The 24,942-nt window shown below is 45.0% G+C and overlaps 1 protein-coding gene across 1 annotated transcript in view; it reads left to right on the forward strand.

Moving 5' to 3' along the window:
* Positions 1–24,942, forward strand: part of LOC126986870 (uncharacterized) — a 39,546-nt gene that overhangs the window by 4,447 nt on the left and 10,157 nt on the right. Inside the window, exons 3-7 of the mRNA XM_050843340.1 lie at positions 2,180–2,273; positions 6,032–6,148; positions 10,576–10,665; positions 19,438–19,648; positions 20,640–20,773. Coding sequence (XP_050699297.1) covers positions 2,180–2,273; positions 6,032–6,148; positions 10,576–10,665; positions 19,438–19,648; positions 20,640–20,773 — 646 coding nt within the window. The remainder of the gene's footprint in view (positions 1–2,179; positions 2,274–6,031; positions 6,149–10,575; positions 10,666–19,437; positions 19,649–20,639; positions 20,774–24,942) is intronic.

Consider the following 24,942-nt stretch of genomic DNA (forward strand, 5'->3'; position numbering starts at 1 on the left):
CGCCAGCAGCATGTCAGGGAGGGTCAGAATGTACGCTTCAGCTAGTAAGTGCAAAGACACATCTTGCTGCTCACCACCAAGGAACTTCTATTTCTCACTTGTAAAGGACCAATGATATTTGCACAATCAGATGATGGTGTTTTAGCTGATTTTCTAAAGCAGCAGTTTGCTCCACTGTTTGTCACCTGTCAGCTGGGAAAGGTACCGTTGCCAGCCCACAAACCACGCCATATCTCCAGAGACATGCCGTATGACTATGGATGCCCGTCACTCTAGGAACAACCCCATAAATGTATTTGTGTCGCGTTTGACCTCTACAAAGCGTCCGTGGTCTCGTTGACTATGCACTGACAATTCTGCACGATGGAAGGAAGAGAGGCACTTCGAGGCCCTTAACCCTTACAGCATGTCGTCAGAGTGAGCTATTGTGTGCAATCAAGTACTTGAAACAACTGAACTTGAATTTTTATTTATTTATTTAATTTTTTTTTACGTCAGGCCTATTATTGCGCGTTAGGCTTCTTCCCGGTGGATCCTGATGGTCGGCCCAAGGCTTCTTCCCGGTGGTGCCTGATGGTCGGCCCAGCCCGTTCTGGCGCAGGCGAGTGTTTATAGTGGCGCCATCCTGCATTGGCTCATGCTGCCCACCCGGAGCTCATCCTTAATCCTAGAATCTAGAGTCCGGGTTGATAGGTTGTCTTCTGGACAGCATGTGGGTAGTTTTAAGCCACTCGGCGGCGGCTGAAAAATCCCAGCTTGGTGGCACCGGGCGGATTGAACTCGTCGTCCTGAACGCAGCGCCACACGCTATCCATTCAGCCACCGCCTCCCGAATGGCACGATGAGGAGCTTGTGGATACAGCCGGTAAACAGGAAATACCAAGATCATTAGTGGTGGGAACCATTCAGTACTCTCACCTGAAGAGAGTCCGTGTGGGAGAGGCAGGAGTGGGCTGACAGTTGTTGAGGTCGTTTAACTGAAATCCGACAACAATGACTAGTTTTAGTTTGTGATAATCTAAGAGTTATCTTATACCCAAAATAAAACTCAAAGACTTTAACTACCATATTCATGTGAACCAAAATGTATTAGTTTGTTGAAGAATGTTTACAAGCTCTTTCGTCATTCTACAAGCCCATCTCTTGAAAAATTATAAAATCCGAAAACGCTATGCAATTATGTCTGAACCCTTCCCTTCCATGCCACGCCACAACGCTCATGCCCCGACTCCTTAGGCGGTAATGCGTAATTTTTGAACGGCCCTTTGCATGCACTAGGAATGCAAAGAATTGTGGTCCTCAAACACTACAACAGACATCCTTCTGTTGACACTGCAGTAGTAAGTGTTGTCTCCTAATGTGTATTACTATTTTCGTCTTAATTACTTTTCTGAACCTGCTACGTAACTGCACTCACCTCCCAACCTTTCCACTGCCTCACCGTACCTCATTTTATATTCCAGCTCGTCTCCTTGCTGTCTAACTTTTTAATGCAAGAGTTAACAGGCATCTTCATTCTTTCATTCGTTTCACTGATAAACTCTAGAACAGCCTTCTCTGCAGCCACGCATTTTTCCATGCAGTTCATCTCTAAGCTGGGGGGCTTGTGGGTGCAGTGGTTAGCACACTCGGCTCTGTCGAGAGAGCCGGGTTCGATTCCCAGGCGGAGGGAAAAATTCAGGCGGCTTTTCCGATACCCCACGCCCTGTCCACCCAGCAGTGAATGGGTACCATGTATTAATCTTGAATTGTGTCCCTTCTTGGTTCTGTTCCATTCTCCTATAATTCCTTCCCCCTCCTGTCTCTCTCCGGCATATGATCACAGATGTTGCGCCGACTAAATGAAACTTTCCAACTTTTCATCTCTAAGCTGTTCAACTTCTCAATGCAAAAGCTAACAATCATCTTTATTCTTTCATTTGTGGCACTGATATACTCCGGAGCAGCTTCACTGAAACAGTCCCTCTTTCTCTGCACGTCCTCCTTTCTGTGGCTTAAACCATGTCAACAAGGGAATATAAAAACGCCTCAAATAAGATAAAAATCATGATTTCGGAGTCCTGCTGTGTTTTTTGTGACAGCGTTTTCTTTGTGAACTCCTTGCCGGCTCTTTTATTTGCAATTTTGTTTTGTTTTTGGTTTGTTCCTTAGGCATAAAAAATAAATGTTCTCTGTGCAGGAAACAACAAGGCAACACATCGGTGCTCCACCTCAAGCCAGTGGCCGGGATTCCCATCTACATGCTCAAGCTCGAGGATGCCAGTCAAAACAAGGTAAGTTTCCTAAACTGAGGGCAGACTTATCTGGTAGAGTAACGCAGTGCACTCAACCACCGCGAGCTGTGTCCTTCTTTCATAAGAACATAAGAACGCAGGAGTCTGCAAGAGGCCGGTAGGCCTGTACGAGGCAGCTCTTTCTGAATAATTCTTTCCATTGAACGCGCCACATCCAGAACGGAATGGCATGCCCCTAACCTTAGTGCGCCCACAGTTTTCCCGTGAGTATCGCCTCCCAGCCTGTAAGGCTGGGAGATGGGAGTCCTGGAGGCTGAGCGATGCCGTAGACATGTGCTGCGGCCTGTTACACACCTCTTTGGTCCCTTATTCTAGCCAAGATGGGCGGCCTTTCCTGGCTCAGAGAGGTATATCATCTAGGTCGCGTCTTGGGTGACCATGAGCCAAACGTCCACCACTATATCAGGTGATGGCTGCGTATATCCTTCTGCTACCCCTTGGGTGGTTGGGCTTATAGGCCCAACGAACAGCCTCTTTTTGCAGGGCCTAAGCCCCGTTCACACTGTGGCGACTCTGGGCCACGACAACCCGGCGACTTTTCCATTTGACAAGTTGGTTCCCACGCTGCAAGAAGGGGGGAGGTTTTATGGGGGTCCTGGTGTCTTGCCGACTGTCTGGGACATTCGGCCAACTAGTTGCCAGCATGTCGTGCTAACCCTCACGACTCCAGACTCCCGTCACGACGTCGGCGCAGCATTCGGCAACAGTCTCAAGACATCTTTCAAGACATGCCCGACTCTTCCGCTTCAAGACCCAAGACCTCCTGCACCCTAGAGTCGTGGGTAGTCGTGGCCCAGAGTCGGCACCGTGCGAACGGGGCTTTAGTGGTGGGTTGGAGCGTAGGAGAGTGAATTCTTCCTCAAGACGTTTATGGCATCCAGTATTTTGACAGGGGTGGAGGGGTGTAGGAGAGCATCAGTGCCCCACCAACCAACCCCACCCCCTTTTCTTGGGAACCGCCATGGTGGTGCAGACGAGACACACGCTCGAGGAGCCAGGTCCGGGGTTAACCTCCGGCGAGCCCTCCGTGTGGGTGCTTGGAACATCCTTAACTCGGTAGCAGCGAGGGGCCAAATTTGTGGCTTTACCATGTACCAGCGACGGGCCAAATTTTCGCAAGACATAACCCCAAAATAGATGATGCATAAACTGATCACGTGTGTTGATATATATTATGAATTGGTTTATGGAATGATGATTTTTTTCTTATTCTTCTCGCTTAGAGGGAAGGGCCCTTAAGAAACATTATCCCTGCAGCTACCGGGTTAACCTCAAGGAGGAGCAGCAATTACCCCATCGCGGCCATCAGTCAGCTGAGCTCAGAAGGTTGAGAGCGGACATAGTGGTGCTCTTTTAGACGAGGAGACTTGGCAATGGAGAGTTCAGTAGTTGTGGTTATACCTACTACTGGTATGGCCAGAGCGATGGTGGCCGTCTCAAAGGAATAGCTATAGTCATTTCTAGCCGACTGCAATCCTTCGTTGCACGGGTTACTCCGACTGATGAGCGTATGATGCTGGTGAGGTTGAAGCACACCTCGGGCTTCGTATTTCTTATTGCAGTGAACTCCCCTACCTAAATGTGTGAACTTGAGGAGATAGTGTGAACTTGAGAAGAGGTGTTCTCTGCCAAGCTCGACCCTATAGTGGTGTGGAGTGAGAAAATAAAAGTTGAATTGTGACATGTAAGGCCCCTAAAAGTTGCCATTTGTCCGACCTAGCTTGCATGTAAAATTTTGCATTCTAAAGCCAACATTTTCTGCCCTTTACACGCAGTTTCTGAATGATCAGTGACAGAGATTGTAACTGCAGTTTTGGAAGACGTAAAGCTAAGAGAGTAGAGGAAGGGGTTGAGTGGTACAGGAACGGAAAAAATGAAGGAGATAGGGAAGATGAAGTGGAGAAAAGAGAGTAGTGGAAGGTAGAGCGGTACGGGAAGTAAACGGACAGTAAGGGAGATATAAAGGAAAATGAAGCTAATAGAATAGTTCTATGGCATAGTGACATATGAAGACTGCAGTGATGTCATCGACAGAATCAAAGTTGCAGATGGCGGCTGCTGATCCATTAAGACGAAACTACACCCTCTCTTGCAGAGGTGAGAGAGACTGTGAGGATATATGAAGGGTGGAAAGGAGGCTGGGGTCTGTAATTTCAATGCGGAGATGGTGAAAGTCGGGAGTGAAGCAATGATCCATGGGTTGTATGCGGTACTGTTTGCCATGTCCGGTACCATTCCTCTTGACTGGAAAAGGGGGATGAGTGTCCTTATTTGGAGAGGATAGAGGACCAACAGGAGTACTACAATTACCGTGGTATTACGCTGCTCAGTTTGCCGGGCTCTGGGATTAAGGGCCAGTTTCACAGTTCCCCATGATTGGTTAGTAAGCTCCCAAACCAATACCAGAACCTTCGAAATTTCCATTTATAGTGTCTGGTGTTTATATTTAAGTTCACAAATTTGATGAAACTATACAGGAAAAGTCTTGTGTATTTAGTGTGGCATCGAAGACCTCACCATTTTGGAGTGTATGGGATTCTGTAGTTTGATTCGGGCTGTTACGAAGACACTGTATTGGACTGTGAAATCGGTTCTAAGATTAAGAGTGGCGTAAAGTGTGGGGGAGGTATGTGCTTCACTCGTCCTGTCTTGGTGGGATGTCTTGTGGTCGGGAGCAACACGTATTCTCCTCTAGACCATTTCAGCCGCGGACGTTTTCTCCTAAGTCTATATACACCAAGTCAAGTCATACCCAGGTTTGTGGGAGGAGACACGGCCGAGGCGTGGTTTATGCGTGACGTTGCTTGGAGCCAAACTAGAGAATATAGAAACAGGGATTTAGAGAAAACGAAGAAAGGCGTACTAATTTAAATCAATCACTTCAACATGCCCTCCTCACGCCCCACACCGCCGTTTGTAGGCGTTGGAAGTACAGTCACGCAATAGCACAATAAAAAGACATATTTTATCGTCAGTGGCTTGCCTGAGCGCGCAGTGAAAGAAGGCGAGAATGTACATCCAGAGTGCACATACGGTCCCAACTTTAGTCACCCCTGAACTGGCGGGTATTTTGGGGGGGCTCCAAGTGACGTCATCCCGCTGCTCCGCCCCAAAACCGCCTCCTGCGCGTACCGGTCGCAGTTTTGAAGCAGAGTGACTTGACTTGGTGTGTATAGACTTAGGTTTTCTCAACAAAGCTCCCCTATGGATATTTTCCCACGTGGACCTTTTACTCCCTGCATATATTTGACAGCAGTGTGTCACGATAACGAACACTGGCGAAAAATGTAATACTAATTCAGTGGGGCAAGCTCACTATTATGAACATTATTTGTACTATTAGGTAACATTGTCATTATTGGGAGTGGCTTTTGATGGTGATGTTATTATTGTAGTACCAGTATTATTGTTTTGTTTTTTTTAGAATTGTTGTTGTTATCATTATTATTATTATTGTTATTATTATTATTATTATTATTATTATTATTATTATTATTATTATTATTATCATCACTATTATTATTATTGAAAGACTGTCTAGATGGTGTCTGCCGCTGTCTCCCCCATGTGTGTCGAGACTCACTCTGCCACCTAACGTCAACTCGATGGGATGTAGCTATGACCATTCTGACATATGGTTTGATGACACACAGGCCTATATCTCATCAAACCTTATGCCGGGTAATATTCAATTCGTCATTACTATTATAACTCATCTATGTTTTATCTCCTTGAAGAGCGGGAACTGCAGCTCTCTGGTCCTGACGGGTGGCACGGAGGAGCCATTTGACACAATTGTCTTCACGGCACACTGGCACCAACAAGTCTTCCCGGGCTGCACCTACAGGGTCTGGGTAAGGGCGTCCTCCTGTCATCATCATTATCATCATCTGTTGTTATAAGTGAAAGGCAGGAAGAAGGCCCTTCCTAACGTTGATGTTCACCTCTGTCAGTTTTAGTGCGATTTATTCTACTCCGGAAGAGGTTCTAATTCAATCTCTCCACTTTTTTCCCTCTTCCCTGACATCTACATTTTCTTAATTGACTGTTTATCACGTTGAGTCTCTCTCTCTCTCTCTCTCTCTCTCTCTCTCTCTCTCTCTCTCTCTCTCTCTCTCTCTCTCTCTCTCTCTCTCTCTCTCTCTCTCTCTCTCCCCCCAATCCCGAGGGGAGCCTCAGCTTCAACTTTTCCTACTGAGTACCGCCCAATTTCTACTACTCCTATCCTCTCTAAGATCTCTGAGAGGCTTTTGGCTAAACGGCTTTCCATATACTGTGATAATTTCAGTCGGTTACCTGATTCTCAGTTCGCATTCCGTAATGGTTTGGGAACATGTGAGGCTCTCTTGACTCTGTCTCATGACCTGCAGTCTCGTTTGGATCGTGGGCATGAGTCTCGAGATGTTGCTATTGATTTTAGTTCTGCTTTTGATGTTGTGAATCACAGGGCTCTAATTTATAAACTACAACTCCTTGGTATTGGTGGAAGTCTTCTCAGTATTTTTAAAGAATTTTTTGATAATCGATTACAGTGTGTGGCTGTTGATGGGGCCTGCTCTGCTTCTCTGCCTGTTGTTTCTGGTGTTCCTCAGGGCAGTGTCCTTGGACCTTTATTTCTTCCTTATTTCTGACTTGGGCATTAACCTCGAAAATAAGCTTATTTCATATGTTGATGATACAACTCTATACTCCGCTGTTCACTCTCCTAGCAACTGAGGTGAAGTTGCTGCATCTCTCAATAGGGACTTGGCAATGATCACCGCTTGGTGTCAACTTTGGGGCATAAAGATTGATGCTAATAAAACGCATTCCATTACCATCAGTAGATCCCGTACCTTGAATCCACCTCATCCTTGTTTGCATATTTTTGGTGAACAGATTAAGGATGTTTTTAGTATTCGTTTGTTGGGAGTCACTCTTGATTCTAAACTGACATTTGAGAAGCACATCCGTTCCATGTCTTCCACTATTGCACAGAAGACTTAACTAGTGCTTCAAAATATTTGTCTGTGACTCAACTGTAATAAAATCTTTTTATGCATTCATTTTGCCCCACTTTGAGTATTGTGCTCCTGTTTGGATGTCTGCTGCCAATTGCCATTCAGAGTTACTTGACAGAGCTATCAAATTAATTAAATTTATTACTCCGGCACTTGTTCTTGGTCTTGATCATCGGCGTCAAGTTGGTGCCCTTACCATTTTAAAGAATAATCGGCATCCCTTTCACAATGTTTTGCCTGATCCTTTTACTCCTGCACGGGTCACGAGGTTTGCTCTTAGTCAAAACGGTCTTGCTTTTAATCCTATGAATTTTGGTACGACACAATTCTCAAGATGTTTTCTTCCATCGTTGACAAGTTTATGGAATCAGTTACCCAAAGAAATTGTCCTTTCTGCAGACATTTCTACATTTAAGTCTCGTGTGAATGTCTTTTTCAAACAGTAATTTTATTATTCCTCCTTTTGGCGTTGACTGGACAGTTTCTTAACTATTCGTTCCCTTTGCTTTTCTCCAGTACCTTTTGCATTTTGCGGTTCAACTTGTTGTATCTGCACCCTGAAGGAGGCTTTGGTAGCTTATCATAATAATATATATATATATATATATATATATATATATATATATATATATATATATATATATATATATATATATATATATATATACATATATATATATATATATATATATATATATATATATATATATATATATCAAATATAGAGAGGCAGCTCACAAAAGGTACCAGAGCCTTTGCACTCCTGCTAACCATGATCTTTACATTTCCGCCTGGAATCGTGCCAAATCAATTCTCCGACTTACCAAAAACGCCTTCATTAAGAGAAAATCCCCAAACCTTGCTTTTTCTAATTTTTCCCGGGACCTCTGGCATGTAGACAAAAACATCACCTCCAACTTCACTTCTTCATCTTTCCCTCCTCTCCTTAGTCCTGGCAGCAGCACCGCCGTCTCATCTATCTCTAAGGCTGAACTCTTCTCTCTAACTTTCTCTAAAAACTCCATTCTGGACGATTCTGGGCATATTCCTCCTACTCATCCCCCGCTCTGATTCCTTTATGCCTATTGTTAAGATTCTTACGAATGATGTTTTCTATGCCCTCTCTGGCCTCAATCCTCAGAAGGCTTATGAACCTGATGGAGTGTCTCCTATTGTCCTTAAAAACTGTGCTTCCGTGCTGACCCCCTGCCGTGTTAAACTCTTTCGACTCTGTCTGCCAACATCTACCTTTCCTTCCTGCTGGAAGTATGCCTTCATACAGCCTGTGCCTAAGAAGGGTGACCATTCCAATCCCTCAAACTACCGTCCTATAGCTTTACTTTCTCATCTATCTAAAGCGTTTGAATCAATCCTTAACCGGAAGATTCAAAAGCACCTCTCCACTTCTGATCTTCTATCTGATCGCCAGTATGGATTCCGCAAGAGGCGTTCTACTGGTGATTTCCTTGCCTTCTTAACTGACTCTTAAGTCATCCTCTCTTAGCCGTTTGCTATTGCGCTGGACATATCAAAAGCCTTTGATAGGGTCTGGCACAAATCTTTTCTTTCCAAACTACCCTCCTGCAGTTTCTATCCTTCTCTTTGTACCTTTATCTCCAATTTCCTTTCTGACCGTTCTATTTCTGCTGTGGTAGACGGTCACTGTTCTTCCCCTAAACCTATTAACAGTGGTGTCCTGCAGGGCTCTGTCCTATCTCCCACTCTTCCTATTGTTCATTGATGATCTCCTTTCCAAAACGAACTGTCCTATCCATTCCTACGCCGATGACTCTACTCTGCATTACTCAACTTCTTTTAATAGAAGATCCACCCACCAGAAACTAAACGATTCTAAGTTGGATTGCAGAACGCTTAGCCTCAGACCTTACTATTGTTTCCGATTGGGGCAAAAAGAACTAGTGTCCTTCAACGCCTCAAAAACACAGTTTCTCCACATATCAATCGACACAATCTTCCAAACGCCTATCCCCTATTCTTTGACAACACCCAGCTGTCACTTTCTTCAACACTAAACATCCACGGTCTATCCTTAGCTCAGAATATCAACTGTAAACTACTCATCTCCTCTCTCACTCAATCAGCTTCCTCGAGGTTGGGCGTTCTGTATCGTCTCCGCCAGTTTTTCTCACCCGCACAGTTGCTATCCATATACAGTGGCCTTGTCCGCCCTCGTATGGAGTATGCATCTCACGTGTGGGGAAGCTCCACTCACACAGCTCTTTTACACCGAGTGGAGTCTAAGGCTCTTCGTCTCATAAGCTCCCCTCCTCTTACTGACAGCCTACTACTTCTTAAATTCCGCCGCCATCTTCTATCGATATTTTCACTCTGACTGGTCTTCTGAACCTCTTAACTGCATGCCTTCCCATCTCTCGCGGCCCCGCTGCACACGACTTTCTACTCAAGCTCATCCCTATACTGTCCAAACACCTTATGCAAGAGTTAACCAGCATCTTCATTCTTTAGATCCTTCACTGGTAAACTCCGGAACAGCCTTCCTTCGTCTGTATTTCCTCTTGCCTATGACTTGACCTCTTTCAAGTAGAGTGTATCAAGACACCTCTCCATACGAAATTGACCTCTCTTTTGGGCACTGTATGCTTTTCGCTGTGTGGAAGCAACAGTTAGCGAGCTTTTTTCCTACTTTTTCTTTTTGATGAGGCATATACAGGGGAGGGGAGGGGTGCGGCATGCAGATCATAAACACTTTGTTCTCCTCTTCGTTTCCTCTTTGCTTCAATTAACAGAAGAGAGTAGTACAGCATTATCTCTGAGGACATATTCTCTCACTTTCCACACCTATATTAGTAGTAGTAGCAGCAGCAGCAGCAGCAGCAGTAGTAGTAGTAGTAGTAGTGTTGGTGATGATAGTAGTAGTAGTAGTAGTTGTAGTTGTTGTTGTTGAAGTATTTGTGCTAGAAGTAGTATAGTGGTAGTATTAGTAGTTATAGTAGTAGTGATGGTAGTAGTAGTAGTAGTGGTAGTAATAGTAGTAGTAGTAGTAGTGGAAGTAGATAGTAATGGTCATAATACCAGTGATGTAGTAGAAGTAGTAGTAGTAGTAGTAAAAGTAGTAGTAGTAGTAGTTGTAGTAGATATAGTAATAGTATTGGTTGTAGCTACCACTGAACAAGGCTTTCACGTTGTTTGGAGAGCTGAGCTTCCAGGTATCGGGCCGAGAGACTTAAAGCACTGCTCTTCTCTCCCTCATGTTTACCTTGTGGACCATGATTCTCCTTCCCCTCTCTTATTCTCAACAGTTCAGGCCGAGGACCGAATGTCAAACAGATATGATCGGCGCCAAGGACAAGGAACTGCCGAGGCTTCAGTACGTACAAGCGAGCAAAGAAGTAAGTCAAGCAGATGGATTTATTAATTTACTTCGTTACTAAAAATACATAGTAGTTAGCTAGCTAAGAGCTGAATACTTAATTTGCTTAAAAGTTACTTGGTTCTTTAGCTACTGATTTGGTTGGCTTATTAATGAGTAACTTAGTTGTTTACTTCGTTAATCTACGAGTTAGTAAATCAGAAACTTTGCTATATAGCTTATCAAATGGTTAACTATTATAATTAGTTTAAATTACAGTGTACGAGAGAGACACTCAAGGGAGACTCATTTGACCAATAGTTGCACAGAGCTGAGACTTCGAATCTGGCGGTCCGAAGGATGTGTGGACTTTCCTCTTGTAACAATATACCTTGAGAGAGAGAGAGAGAGAGAGAGAAGAGAGAGAAGAGAGAGAGAGAGAGAGAGAGGAGAGAGGAGAGAGAGAGAGAGAGGAGAGAGAGAGGAGAGAGGAGAGAGAGAGAGAGAGAGAGAGAAATTTAACACCCACACCCACACACACACACACACACACACAGAGAGAGAGAGAGAGAGAGATATTTACATAGATTTACATAGAAAATCAGACCACACAGACCCCATGGTCCAAACTTGGTGGTCTGTCCTTAAACCTAAGTGATTTTACATTAATCAGAAGACTCCAAAACGTTGCATTTCTACTCTAGTTGATATTAAGTTGAAGGAAGTGACGGTCGAGCTTATTTTTGAAGGAGTCAATCGTGTTACACTGGACCACTGACGGTGGAAGCTTATTCCATTCTCGCTTTTCTAGCGTTGGTGAAGAAAAATTTGGTGCAGTCTGAATTTACTTGTCTACATCTGAGTTTTACGCCATTGTTCCTCGTCATAAAGTGTCATCGATCATAAACAATGTTGATCTGTCTACATTCGTGAAACCATTAAGTATTTTAAAACATTCGATCAGTTTTCCTCGGAGGCGACGTTTCTCAAGAGAGAACATGTTAAGGGTAGAAAGCCTTTCTTCGTAGGATTTGTTGCGCAAGGAAGGGATCATTTTCGTTGCCCGACGCTGAACACCTTCTAATTTAGCAATATCCTTTGCATGGTGGGGAGACCAAAACTGTACCGCATATGTATTCCAAGTGGGGTCTGACTAAACTGTTGTAGAGCGGGAGTATTACATCTTTATTCTTGAATACAAAGTTTCTTTTAATGAAGCCCAACATTCTGTTCGCTTTATTTGCTGCATCGATGCATTGCTGTGAGAATTTGAGGTTTGACGATTTTGACCCCCAAGTCTTTGACGCATTGAACGCTTTTGAGTTTAACGCCGCGCATTTCGTATTCGAACTTCTTATTCCTCGTTCCAACTTGAAGGACCTGGCACTTGTCTACGTTAAAGGGCATCTCCCATCTATCCGACCAAGCTGAAATTTTGTGCAAATCCTCTTGGAGGCTTTGCCTGTCTTCGTCAGTGAGAACCGAGTTGCCAATCTTTGTGTCGTCTGCAAATTTACTAATGCGGTTATTGAGTCCAACATCCACGTCGTTGATGTAAATAATGAAGAGCACTGGGCCAAGGACCGAGCCCTGAGGGACGCCACTAGTGACAGGCGAGAGAGAGAGAGAGAGAGAGAGAGAGAGAGAGAGAGAGAGAGAGAGAGAGAATTTACAGCTTGACAGTCACACCACACATGTTAGACGTTTTTGGTGGATATTTATGTTTGATTTTTTTAATTTTTTATACATAGCAAAGGAAACAGTTCCTAATGTATAGACACTTGCAGAGTCGTATGTCACTTTCTGCATACCTGAATGAGATGAAATATGATAATCTGAAAGGCTATAGATCGTTCGAGTATGACCAGACTATATCGATGCAAGTCCTCTGTTTGCGGTTCGTATGTGGTGCCCTCGGCTCTCCTGCTTTTCATTTAAGGCACCACTGAGTGTGTGGGGGTTCACAAGAAAACAAAACTAAAAACCATAATAAAAGAAATAACCGCGAAACCAATTCGTGGTGTGGAATGGAGTCTAAGACAACCAGGAGAACGTTAAACTACACTGACAACCCTACTCTCTCCTCGTGTCTGTGTTAATGAAGAGGAAAAAAAGAATTTTGGTAGCGTGTTAAGTATGACACGAAGGAGGAGGGAGTAAGGGTGACCCCTACAAGTGAACGGGAACTGTACCCGGTTGTGGACAGCAGATGTTTAAGTGTGGCGCATCAGCAAAGCCAGGGTTGCCAGATACCAAAATATGTGTCTCGACGAGCTCTATCTGGTGGTATACGGCAACCCTAGATGGGAGGTACCAGTGAAGAGAGAGGAGGCTTTGAAATTTACCGGACCTCAAACACTCAGTCTGGTCCCGGTTGTGGACAGGAGAGGTGTGTGGGTGCGCGCACTTAGTGTTCCCGATCGGGTCCAGTAGCCAAGCTGCGGCCTCCGTGCACATTGTGTGTACCCGGTAGTGGACAGTACAAGTGTTTGGGTACGTGCGCTTCTGTCCCATGGAAGAAGATGGAAGAGCAGCACCATGTTTGTCCAATGGATTTCAAACCCACAAATCCAGGAATTCAAGTGGACATCCCTGACGAATTCGACGAACTGGCAGCTCTGATGCTGTTCGTGCCCGATGACTTCTGGGATACCATCGCTACAGAGAGCAACAGGTATTACAGGCAGAAGAAGAAAGCTGCTGTGAAACCTGACATAACACCCGCGGAGGCTCGCACATACATCGGCATCATGATACTGCTCGGCCTAAGCCCCCCACACAGCCTCAGAACACCATGGAAACGCGACTCTACATTCAGAAATGACGTCATCTCATCATGCATGACATACTCACGCTTCAACCACATCCACAGCAACTTTCACCTTGTAGACAATTCGACACTTCCACCAAAGGACACAATTGCTTACAAAACAGCCCTTATAGCTCCACTACTCCACACGCTGAAAGACAGATGCCTCACCGTATACAAGGCCAAAACTCATCAACTATCTGTCGATGAGGGGAGCATGGGGTGGAAGGGTAACAGCAGCATGTGGCAGTATAATCCAAACAAGCCCCACAAGTATCACATCAAGTCATACAAACTTGTGGAGACAAGTACGGGATACTTGTCCAACATTATACTGCGACACAACCTCCGAACAGTGGATGATGTTGTCCTTAAAATGCTGGACGAGTCACCCTACAATAAGCATGAAGGATACGCTGTGTTCACGGACAGGTTTTACACCTCACCCGACCTCTTCTGGCACTTGCGAACTGTTGATGGTTACGACGCAACAGGGACCTGCATGTCAAATCGTCATCAGTTCCCTCCTGAGCTCAAGTGCGCCAAAGGCAAGTCCAAGAAGGGGGAGGTCCACAGCTACATCGCCACACATGGAGATGACAATTTGGTTGCAATGCGGTGGAGGGATACAAAGGATGTCTTCATGTTATCAACCGAGGAGACTGCTGACCTGATAGAATGTGACAGCGCGGTCGTGTGAAGAAAATGAAGCCAGCGATGGTTCCGCTCTACAATAAGAACATGGGAGGGGTGGACCTGAACGACTACCTGGAGTCAAAGTACAGCCCATGCCGTGCCACCAGGAAGATGTGGAAGAAGCTTGCGATGTACCTAGTGAGCACAGCAGTCACTAATGCGTACATAATCTTCCGCATGGTGTGTAAGGACCGCAACCGCAAGATGCCAAGGAGCCCCCATTTCGCATTCCGTGAAGCGCTGGGGAACATCATGCTCACGATGTGTGACACACGCCCTCCACCCAACGTTCCTGCTGTATTGCACACGGCCCCAGTCAGCCTTGGGCACCTACCAGCATCATATCCTCCGTTGCCTCTTGAAGCTCAGAGCGCGGCTGCAGCAGGACGGGAGCCAAGACGGCCACCACACCGTTGTCAAATGCCAGGCTGCAAGAAAAAGTCCATTTTCTATTGCCAACAATGCAATGTGTGCCTGTGCATGAGACCTGGCAGGATATGCTTCAGCGAATACCATCGGCAGATGAAGCATCGCCTTCCTGACAACGCAAAGCAGCTCGCAGTGGTGCCTCCACCTCAAGAATCATCATCATCATCATCATCGGACGCTGATGAGCCTGCATCTCGCCGCATTCTTCCGAGACGGGCAGCTAAGCGGAAAGCGCCCAAACCAGCACCTCCAACTGAACCTGGATCTGCAGCAGAACCTGTATCACAGCAACCTAGCAAAAGGAAATCTTCCAGGTTGTCAGGGGTCAACAGTCAGGAAAGGGAGGGGTTGGGGAGGATCGGGTTTCAGAAAAAAAACATCAGTGATTTTAACTTTTGAACAGTTGGGTCTAGAAAAAAATAAGACCACCATTGGATTCAGCATAATCATGTCTATTTATTTACATCATAAAAACACTAAAACTTTACTTTGAATAAAAGGATATAGCAAAGGAAATCTTCCAGGTTGTCAGGGGGTCAACAGTCGGGAAAGGGAGGGGTTGGGGAGGATCGGGTTTCAGAAAAAAACATAAGTGATTGTAACTTTTGAACAGTTGGTCTAGAAAAAAAATAAGACCACCATTGGATTCAGCATAAACATGTCTATTTATTTACATCATAAAAACATTAAAAACTTTACTTTGAATAAAAGGATATAGATTAAACAATGTTTTTTTTTTTAATTTTCCTCTTAAAATGCTCACAACTTCTAAACTATTAGGCCTAGAATAAAAGTAAGACCACCATTGGATTCAGCAGGTAACACTCTATCAAAATCCATAATAAAACACCATAATAATGCCATAGGGACAAAATGGCCAGTGTTCTCTTAAGTTATTTTTTACCAATTTTTGAAAATTGGGGTTCAAATTCAATAGATTTTATCAGAGTTACTGGGAAAAAATGTTTATTGTTGCAGAAAGAGCAACATTTTCCCTTCAAAATGAGACCTCAACGACACTTATACCTTCAATAATGAATGCATAGTAAGCAGTAAAGTGAACTCCACTTTTTCGTTCTCGATCGGGGACAAACCATGTGTTTACGGGTTAATTAATTAACCCGTATGGGGTAGGGTAGGGAGGAAACAAGCAGTGTTACATTTTATGGTCTTGGTTTATTAGGACGCTGGGTATTTATAAATAATCTACCACCCCTTGAAGAGGGGGGGGGGGGGAGGAAGACGATTTAACTCAACCTCTCCTGTAACGGCGACGGGACAGCGAGTCTTAAAAGGACCAAGGGCGACGGAGGCCTCTATAGTGACAACCCTGTCATTATTCTGTTATTACCAATATGACAAGATAATGCAATACATACAAAGAAAATGGGGGGAAAAACATTTATAAATATATAGGCGACGGCAACACTCCCCTTCCTCCTACCAGTCACGAAACTCGCGTCAGCACTTTTCCCTACCTATCTTGATGCGTCACAGAGGCCACGACAGGGTGTGTGTGTGTGTGTGGGGGGGGGGGGGGGGAGATCGCTAAACTCCTTACAAACACGCCGATTTGACGCCCATCCTAACTAGTGTGTGTGTTGGGGAAAGAAATTAAAAGGGGCTTCCCAATATGACTGGGGAGGAGGTGGTTACAGGCATTGAGGGATGACTTATCTGCCGGCGAGGTGATGCCTTATGGCTCCTGGGCTGGGTGCTCCATTCACCGGGACGGCGAAGGTGCCGGGGGCACTCACTGTTAGCTGTAAGCCGGGCGAAGGGTATCAGATGACTGACTGTGGTAACCCTTATAAATCATGTGGACACTAATTTTAACTGGGAAGTTATATCCAGAGAGAACAGCGCCTACCTGTAAGCCGGGCGAAGGGTATCGGATGACTAACCTCGCCCAGCGCGGTGCATGGGGGCGGGAGTTACCTCGTGAAGGGGGAGGGGGTAAGAGAAGCAACGGATAGGAGAGAGGGGGAGTGCGTGCCGCTGATCGCCAGTTACCCTAACTAATAATTATGAAGGGAAGGTTATATCCTTCGACGACGGTTCGAACCTTTCTCAATAAGTTTGGAAGTGAAAATTAATGTCCAGACGTTATGTGCTCGTTTTGGGGCACTACACGTATACGATGGCTCGAGTGTTTTTTGTATACACAAACATTCAAATATATCACTGAAAATATAAAGTTGATCTTCACGCAATCACGAACGCGCAGGTGCCACATCTACGTTAGCGAGTGGACAGACGGAATGAAACGGATTATAGGAGTGGTTACTCTCCCCCCTTGAGCAATGATGATAGGGTGTCCGGTGTTTGAGGTACTGGCAGTACACATAGATCGACTATAAAGAGCACTTGCTCATGTCGGGAGGGTACCTGCTGGCGATTACGAGTCCAACACGTGATCAGGCCGTGGTGAATTTTACACACACACACACCTGACCGAGGTCCGACGTGGGTCACGACGCTCCGAATGGAGTAGCTGGGGCCAGCCTGTTGCCCTCCCCCCTTCCCCTACATTTCCCTCTCCCTTTTCATCAAAAACCCAACACCGTAAGAAACTTTTGTGACATCAAGCTTAATCATGGTGACAGACAGTGAGTGCAGTGCGTGTGTGGTGCCGTGAAGACACTGAGGAGTAGAAATGGCCAGTCTAAGTCTATATATACCAAGTTAAGTCACTCTGCTTCAAAACTGCGACCGGTACGCGCAGGAGGCGGTTTTGGGGCGGAGCAGCGGGATGACGTCACTTGGTTAAAAAAAAAAAAATACCCGCCAGTTCAGGGGTGACTAAAGTTGGGGCCGTATGTGCACTCTGGATGTACATTCTCGCCTTCTTTCACAGCGCGTTCTGGGAAGCCACTGACGAAAAAATGTCTTTATTGTGCTATTGCGTGACTGTAATTTCAATGACTACAAACGGCGGTGTGGGGTGTGAGGGAGGGCATGTTGAAGGGCTTGATTTAAATTGGTACGCCTTTCCTCGTTTTCTCTAAATCCCTGTTTCTACATTATCTAGTTTGGCTCCAAGCAGTGTCACGCATAAACCACGCCTCGGCCGTGTCTCCTCCCACAAACATGCGTATGATTTGACTTGCTGTATATAGACTTAGTGGCCAGTGCATAGGTGGCCACGATAACAGAAAACCTTATTCCCGATACCCAATAACTGATAATGGAAAACCTTATCGGTGATAACCGATATTCGTTAACTGGAGACACAAATATAGGCGATAACCGATACCTGATACCCGATATAAATCCGCAATTCCGATACCAGCTAGCGATAAGTCCGATAGGCGAAAACGATACTATATTGATATTTCAAATGAAAAACATGGATGAATTCAAATTTTCATTATCTATATTTTTGAAAACTTACAAAACCTGAAAACCACACGTTGACACGTACATATAGACGGTAATACTAGAAACGCCTGAACCGGTGTTGGGTTATTTGGCGTTCCCACCGTCAAAAGCTGGAGCTTTTGTTTACAAACACTGGTCTCTCATGAACTGGCCCATCACTACTTATTCAGTTATTCTTACTGATCACCATTAACACTTTAACAGTCACTTCAGAAAAGAAGCACTGAAGCACTGGGAACCGGAACACTGGCACTCACTCCGTCACTCGAGACGCAGCTGAGAGGCCACGCGCCACGCCGCCACGTGGTAACAAGCCACTGGTCTCTGTTTGCGCTCTTTACAACGGGATCGCAAATTTCAGGCGGTGAATAATAATTTTTGGGGCAAAGTTAAAATATTTTTCTCTCTGATATAATGGTTTTTGAGTCTAACAAAAAAAAAATAACCTAGTGTTTTAATGTTGTGATCTAAGTATGAAATATCTTCACCGAAGATATTTCATACCCGAAGTTTTTTTTTCGTACAACACCGGGCGCCCGGGCCACGCATACGCAGAAGGGAGGAGACAACGTTTTTTTTCCGAGAGGCGGAAAAAAACTAGCGATTATCGCTAGTTTTGTTACAAAAGTAACGAAGTATCGATATTTATATAAATAAGTAGCGGATGGCCGATAACCCGATTTTGTTATCAGCGATAAAGTATCGCGATAACTTATCGCGATAACGCCCAGCTATGGGCCAGTGTGACGCCGACACGGCCTTTCCAATAAGCCGACGCCCCAGGTTCCCCCAGGTACACCAGCCCGACCATCATGCTGCTGGGAGAAGTCGGTTCAGGCGCAGTGCAGTGTTGACGCCCGTCACTCAGGTGGGCAATCAGCACGCCGCTCACCATACAAGGCAGTGCAGACGACAGACGTTCCCATGCCTCCTGTCGCTCGGTCCGCCTCTTCCCGTCTTGTCTCTCCGGCTGCATGGATTAGCAGGTCATCGCTAAGCCCATAAGCTGAGTGACGACCGACATCGCCTCGACCTGCACCCCCGCCATCAGCTGAGACCTGACCTTTTTTGACCTGGGGTTGACCTGGGGCTTAACACCTGACCCGCCACCCGGAAGACGACACCACCTCTCGCACCGACGCACTGCACTCCACCACCTCACCCCCCCCCCCCTTCCCTCCTCTATTTCATCACAACTTTTCCACAATGTAATCCACAGACCCCCTATACCCCTTTTATATTGCACTATTTGAACATTGTATTTTTAATATGTATATTTTCAACTTAACAGCTGCAATCACTTGATAAACCGATTATTATTATTATTATTATTACACACACACACACACACACACACACACACACACACACACACACACACACACACACCATTTTCTTCTGGATCATTTTATAAGACTTTTTCTGGACCAATTTATAACACGCACACAATATCAGTGCTGCTAATACGTACATGGTTGTTTATTTTTTCTTCCACAGGAAATACTGGTCGAGGAGCCTAGGACCGGAAAACTCTTTGTGGCGTCAGCGGCGACGGCGGGCTTGTTGACCTCATTGGCTATGGTGCTGTTGTTTGCCGTCATTCATCACGCCTGGAAGTCTCGACGAATTCAAAGTTCAGTCCCGGACAGAAGTGAAGACACAGATAGCATAACACCTCAGTCAACTAGCGAAAACTTGCAACTAATATGTAGGTACCGTTAGTTTGAGTACCGGTAATACCGGTCCCGAGAACTCCAGTACCAATAGTACCGGTACCATATATGCTGTCAGTATGTATAATAGGTAGGGAAAGTTGGCACCAGAACTTTGCTAATATCTGCTGTAGTGTTATTAGATAATGAGTCTTTTCATAATACCTATATACTGATTTCTTATGTAGAAAGTAAGTACTCAGAGAGAAAGGGCCGGCACACTCCGGTACTGGTACCGGTACTAACGGTACCAACGATGATGTCGAACGCTCATGCTTGATTTTTTTTTTTTCATATATTTATTTATTTACTTATTTATTCATTTATATATTTAAACAAACACACACACACACACACACACACACACACACACACACACGAACTATCCGTTTAAGATGTGTGTAGCCTAGCATCGTAAGCTGTTCCTACATAGTAGCAGCATTTTCCATAGCGCCCGCCGCGTTATATATATATATATATATATATATATATATATATATATATATATATATATATATATATATATATATATATATATATATATATATATATATTAAAATATAAGGCTAATAATAACTTTTATAAGATGATGTGTGTCATCCCAAGGAGTTCTCCCCACACTGAACGATAACGTTTCATAAATCCATTGTTCTTCCACACTCAAAAAGGATCATTTTATCATACGAGTTAAAATCATGTGCAAGTATTAACGTTGATTATTGATTTTATGTTACGGTTTGAGTAAAAGAGTTGGACATTATAGTAATATAAATAGCGGAAAGATCAGCCATTGGTAGTTGCCAGAAAGCAGAGTCAAATTAGTGACATGATAATTGTTTTAGCATTAAATGGATATTTTCACCCCCAACAAAGTACTGTTACTTTTTTTTATTTATAAGCAAGTGTTTTTATCAGGTATTTTGCAAATTTATTGCTTGTGAATCAAATTAATGATTTCTCCCCTTGGTCTGCCTCACGTAAACAAAGATAAACCACGAAAGTCGCCGCCAGTGACGGTGCGCAAGGCGGCTCCCAGAACCGTCCTGCTGGTGTACACGCCAAACCTTCACCGTCAGATGGCTGCCCTCGCCGCCCGCTTGAAAGAGATGACGGAACTGCAGGTATGTGTATTTACCCAGTTGTATTTACCCAGTTGTAATTTTACAGGGCCTGGGCTTACGCTCGTGTGGTCCCGTCTCCGTATCTATAATTATCCAACTTTTCCTTGAAACTTTGCACACTCTTCGCCGATACTATTTCTTCACTTAATCTGTTCCAAACCTCTATATTTCTTTGTGGGAAGCTATATTTCTTTATGTCTCTTGAGCATGGTGTGTGTGTGTGTGTGTGTGTGTGTGTGTGTGTGTGTGTGTGTGTGTGTGTGTGTGTGTGTTTTCGTATTTTTCATATAATTTTTTTTAAACTTAACTAGTTGTTGTTTTTTTTTTTTTTTTTTACGTTATTGCCTATTGCGCCGGTAGGCATCTTCCCGGTGGGGCCTGATGGTCGGCCCAAGGCTTCTTCCAGGTGGGGCCTGATGGTCGGCCCAGCCCGTTCTGGCGCAGGCGAGTGTTTATAGTGGCGCCATCTTGCATTGGCTCATGCTGCCCCCCGGAACTCGTTCTTGATTCGCTTGGACGGCTTCCTCTAGAGTCCGGGTTGATGGGTGGTCTTCAGGACAGCATGTGGGTAGTTTTAAGCCACTCGGCGGTGACTGAAAAATCCGAGTGGTAGCGTGAGGATTCGAACCCGCGTCGTCCATCACGCGGCGAATGTGGGTCCAGTACGCTATCACTTCGGCCACCGCCTACCCTAAGTTTGACTCTCACAATTCATTTCGTAATTCATTCCCTTCATCAAATGATCGGTTTCATTATATTCCAGAAGATTTTATTATAATCTTTTCATGTGAACTACGAAAATAAACTCCTCCCCTGTAACCATTACCTGTAAATCATTTGTCCGTCAAAAAGTAGACCTTGCCTCCTCTCCAATGCAGCGGCCTCAATGTGCTTGGTGGATGCTGGAAAAGGTGAAATGTTTTGGGAGCTGGCTGGGCTGGCGTTGGAAGGCTTATTTCCAATAGAACTAAAGACACTGTCCACTGAAGTGCAGTAGGGAGCCAGTACAGTGAAGGCCGCGCTGAGCCATGCCGTCGCTGTGATCAGAGTAAAGACACCGAGCACAGAACACAAAGATGAAGTATTGAGTATTGCAATATTGAGCCAGTTGATAGGTTGAGGATTAGCCCCTTGTCTTCGGATTTCCTACAAGAAGACATCACCAAGCTGCAGGAATGGAACGAAAAGTGGCTGCTACAATTAAATGAAGAAAAATATAAAGTCATGCATTTTGGGAGGGGATATCCAGCACACCAATACCACATGGAAAGCACTCCACTATCAACCACAGATGCAGAGAAAGGCCTGGGAGTGTATGTTACCAGGCTACCACTGAAAGGCAAATACGTGTCAATCGCAGCGGATGGGTTAAACAGTGACCGTCTTCCAGGGACGGGCGACAAAATCCCCTCTAAAAAGGAGGACATAATCCGTAGGAGAGTAATTTAGAAGGCAAAGATTTGTGCCAGACTGATAAAGGCTTTCGAGATAGCTAAGGCAACAACAAAAGGTTCACCGAAACAACTGAGAGAAGATGACCAGGGTGGCCTTCTCAGACGCTTCCACCTCTCATGCCACCTACATCCCTAAGTCTATATATACCAAGTCAAGTCACTCTGCTTCGAAACTGCGACCGGTACGCGCAGGAGGCGGTTTTGGGGCGGAGCAGCGGGATGACGTCCCTTGGAGCCCCCCCAAAAAAATATACCCGCCAGTTCAGGGGTGACTAAAGTTGGGGCCGTATGTGCATTCTCACCTTCTTTCACAGCGCGTTCAGGCAAGCCACTGACGAAAAAATATGTCTTTTTATTGTGCTATTGCGTGACTGTAATTCCAATGACTACAAACGGCGGTGTGGGGTGTGAGGGAGGGCATGTTGAAATGATTGATTTAAATTAGTCCGGCTTTCCTCGTTTTCTCTAAATCCCTGTTTCTACATTCTCTAGTTTGGCTCCAAGCAGTGTCACGCATAAACCACGCCTCGGCCGTGTCTCCTCCCACAAACCTGCGTATGACTTGACTTGCTGTATTTAGACTTAGGTCTGAGGCACAGGAAGAAGAACTGGTAGAAGGAAACGTACGCATCTAAACAGTGAACCCGAATCGACTCCAATAGTTATTTATACACCTTTAGATTGTTGAGAATCTAGTAAACTAATATATAACACTACCTATATGCTGCTGTGCTCCCCAGATTTTCAATACATCCTAACTTCAACGACTTCGTTCAAGTGGAGCACCGGAGAGCAGAATGGGGTCAACGAGACATACATCAAGGTAGCCACTATCAATAAAATTTGCCTACACCACTATAGCGTACTTGTGTCGTCCAAGAAGCCCCTATTGACAGCCTACAGCTAAGTCTATATACACCAGGTCAAGTCATACGCAGGTTTGTGGGAGGAGACACGGCCGAGACGTGGCTTATGCGTGACGTTGCTTGGAGCCTAACTAGAGAATGTAGAAACAGGGATTTAGAGAAAACGAGGAAAGGCGGACTAATTTAAATCAATCACTTCAACATGCCCTCCCTCACACCCCACACCGCCGTTTGTAGGCATTGGAATTACAGTCACGCAATAGCACAATAAAAAAGACATTTTTTCGTCAGTGGCTTGCCTGAACGTGCTGTGAAAGAAGGCGAGAATGCACATCCAGAGTGCACACACGGCCCCAACTTTAGTCACCCCTGAACTGGCGGGTATTTTATTTTTTAGCTTCAAGTGACGTCATCCCGCTGCTCCTCCCCAAAACCGCCTCTTGCGCGTACCGGTCGTAGTTTTGAAGCAGTGACGTGACTTGGTGTATATAGACTTAGACCTACACGTTCTACAGCACCTAAAAAACAAAAATGATCTCCAGTAGAACCCCCCTGGCCGAATTTATATAAGTGATCACAGAGGTCAGAAGTTGATAGATGTTGAGGATTGTTTAAAAGCTTTAGAAAGACAAGAAGCCACACTCTTAGGACGGTAGTTTGAGGGATTAGAGCGGTCACATTCCTTAGGCCCAGGATACATTTGGGCGTACTAGCAGATGTTGGAAGGCAGAGAATGAAAGTTTGACCAGGCACTCCATCTGGTCCATAAGCCTTCTGTAGATTCATGCTAGAGAGGAGATATAGAACTAATCATTCTTAAGATTTATTTTATAGGCATAGTGAAGTCATATGGAGGATGAGTAGGAGGAATATACCTTCCCTGAAATGTCCGGACTGAGGAGAGGTGGGAAAGATGAAGAAGGAAAACTGTTAAATATATTTCTGGAGAGGGAGTGGCTGAATGGATAGCGTGACGGCACCGCGTTCAGGACGACGCGAGTTCAATCCCCGCTCGGTGCCACCAAGCTGGGATTTTTCAGCCGCTGCCGAGTGGCTTAAAACTACCCACATGCTGTCCAGAAGACCACCTATCAACCCGGACTCTAGATTCTAGGATTAAAGATGAGCTCCGGGAGGGCAGCATGAGCCAATGCAAGATGGCGCCACTATAAACACTCGCCTGCGCCAGAACTGGCTGGGCCGACCATCAGGCACCACCGGGAAGAAGCCTTGGGCGACCATCAGGAACCACCGGGAAGAAACCTACCGGCGCAATAGGCCACGACGTAAAAAAAAAAAAAAAAAAAAAAAAAGTCTTTGGAAGAATTAAAGATACCAAGGTTGTGACATTTTCTATTTATGAATGAATTTTGGGGGGTCGAAGATTAAACCGCGTGATTCCGAGTATAAATGTAAGGATCATAACTAGCAAGAGTTAAAAGGCTTAAGGAGCTATTACACTGGGCAAATTTTCCGTGGATCTTCAGTCAAACCACTATTTCCGCTGGCTTGGTTCTCATATTTCCGTGGTTTTCTGACGTGTCTGACGATCTTCCAAAGCTACGGTAGATTTCACCGAAGGACGACGGTATTACTCACCATCATCAGCAGCAGCAATAACAAGAAAGAAATGAGAACCACGCTAGCGGAAATCGTGGTTTGACTGAAGATCCACGGAAAATTTGCCCAGTGTAATATATAGCCTCTTTAGGTACCTTTTGTGATCTGTCTATATAGCACGAGAACAAGCGTGATTGAACTAGAGCTTTTTAGCATAAGTAGTAGAGAGGGTACGTGGAATGTGTGCCTCCATTCCAGAGACAATCACCTCCGTAATGCGCTGGACACA

This window comes from Eriocheir sinensis, chromosome 6, assembly GCF_024679095.1.
Source record: "Eriocheir sinensis breed Jianghai 21 chromosome 6, ASM2467909v1, whole genome shotgun sequence".
NCBI classification, from domain to species: Eukaryota; Metazoa; Arthropoda; class Malacostraca; order Decapoda; family Varunidae; genus Eriocheir; species Eriocheir sinensis.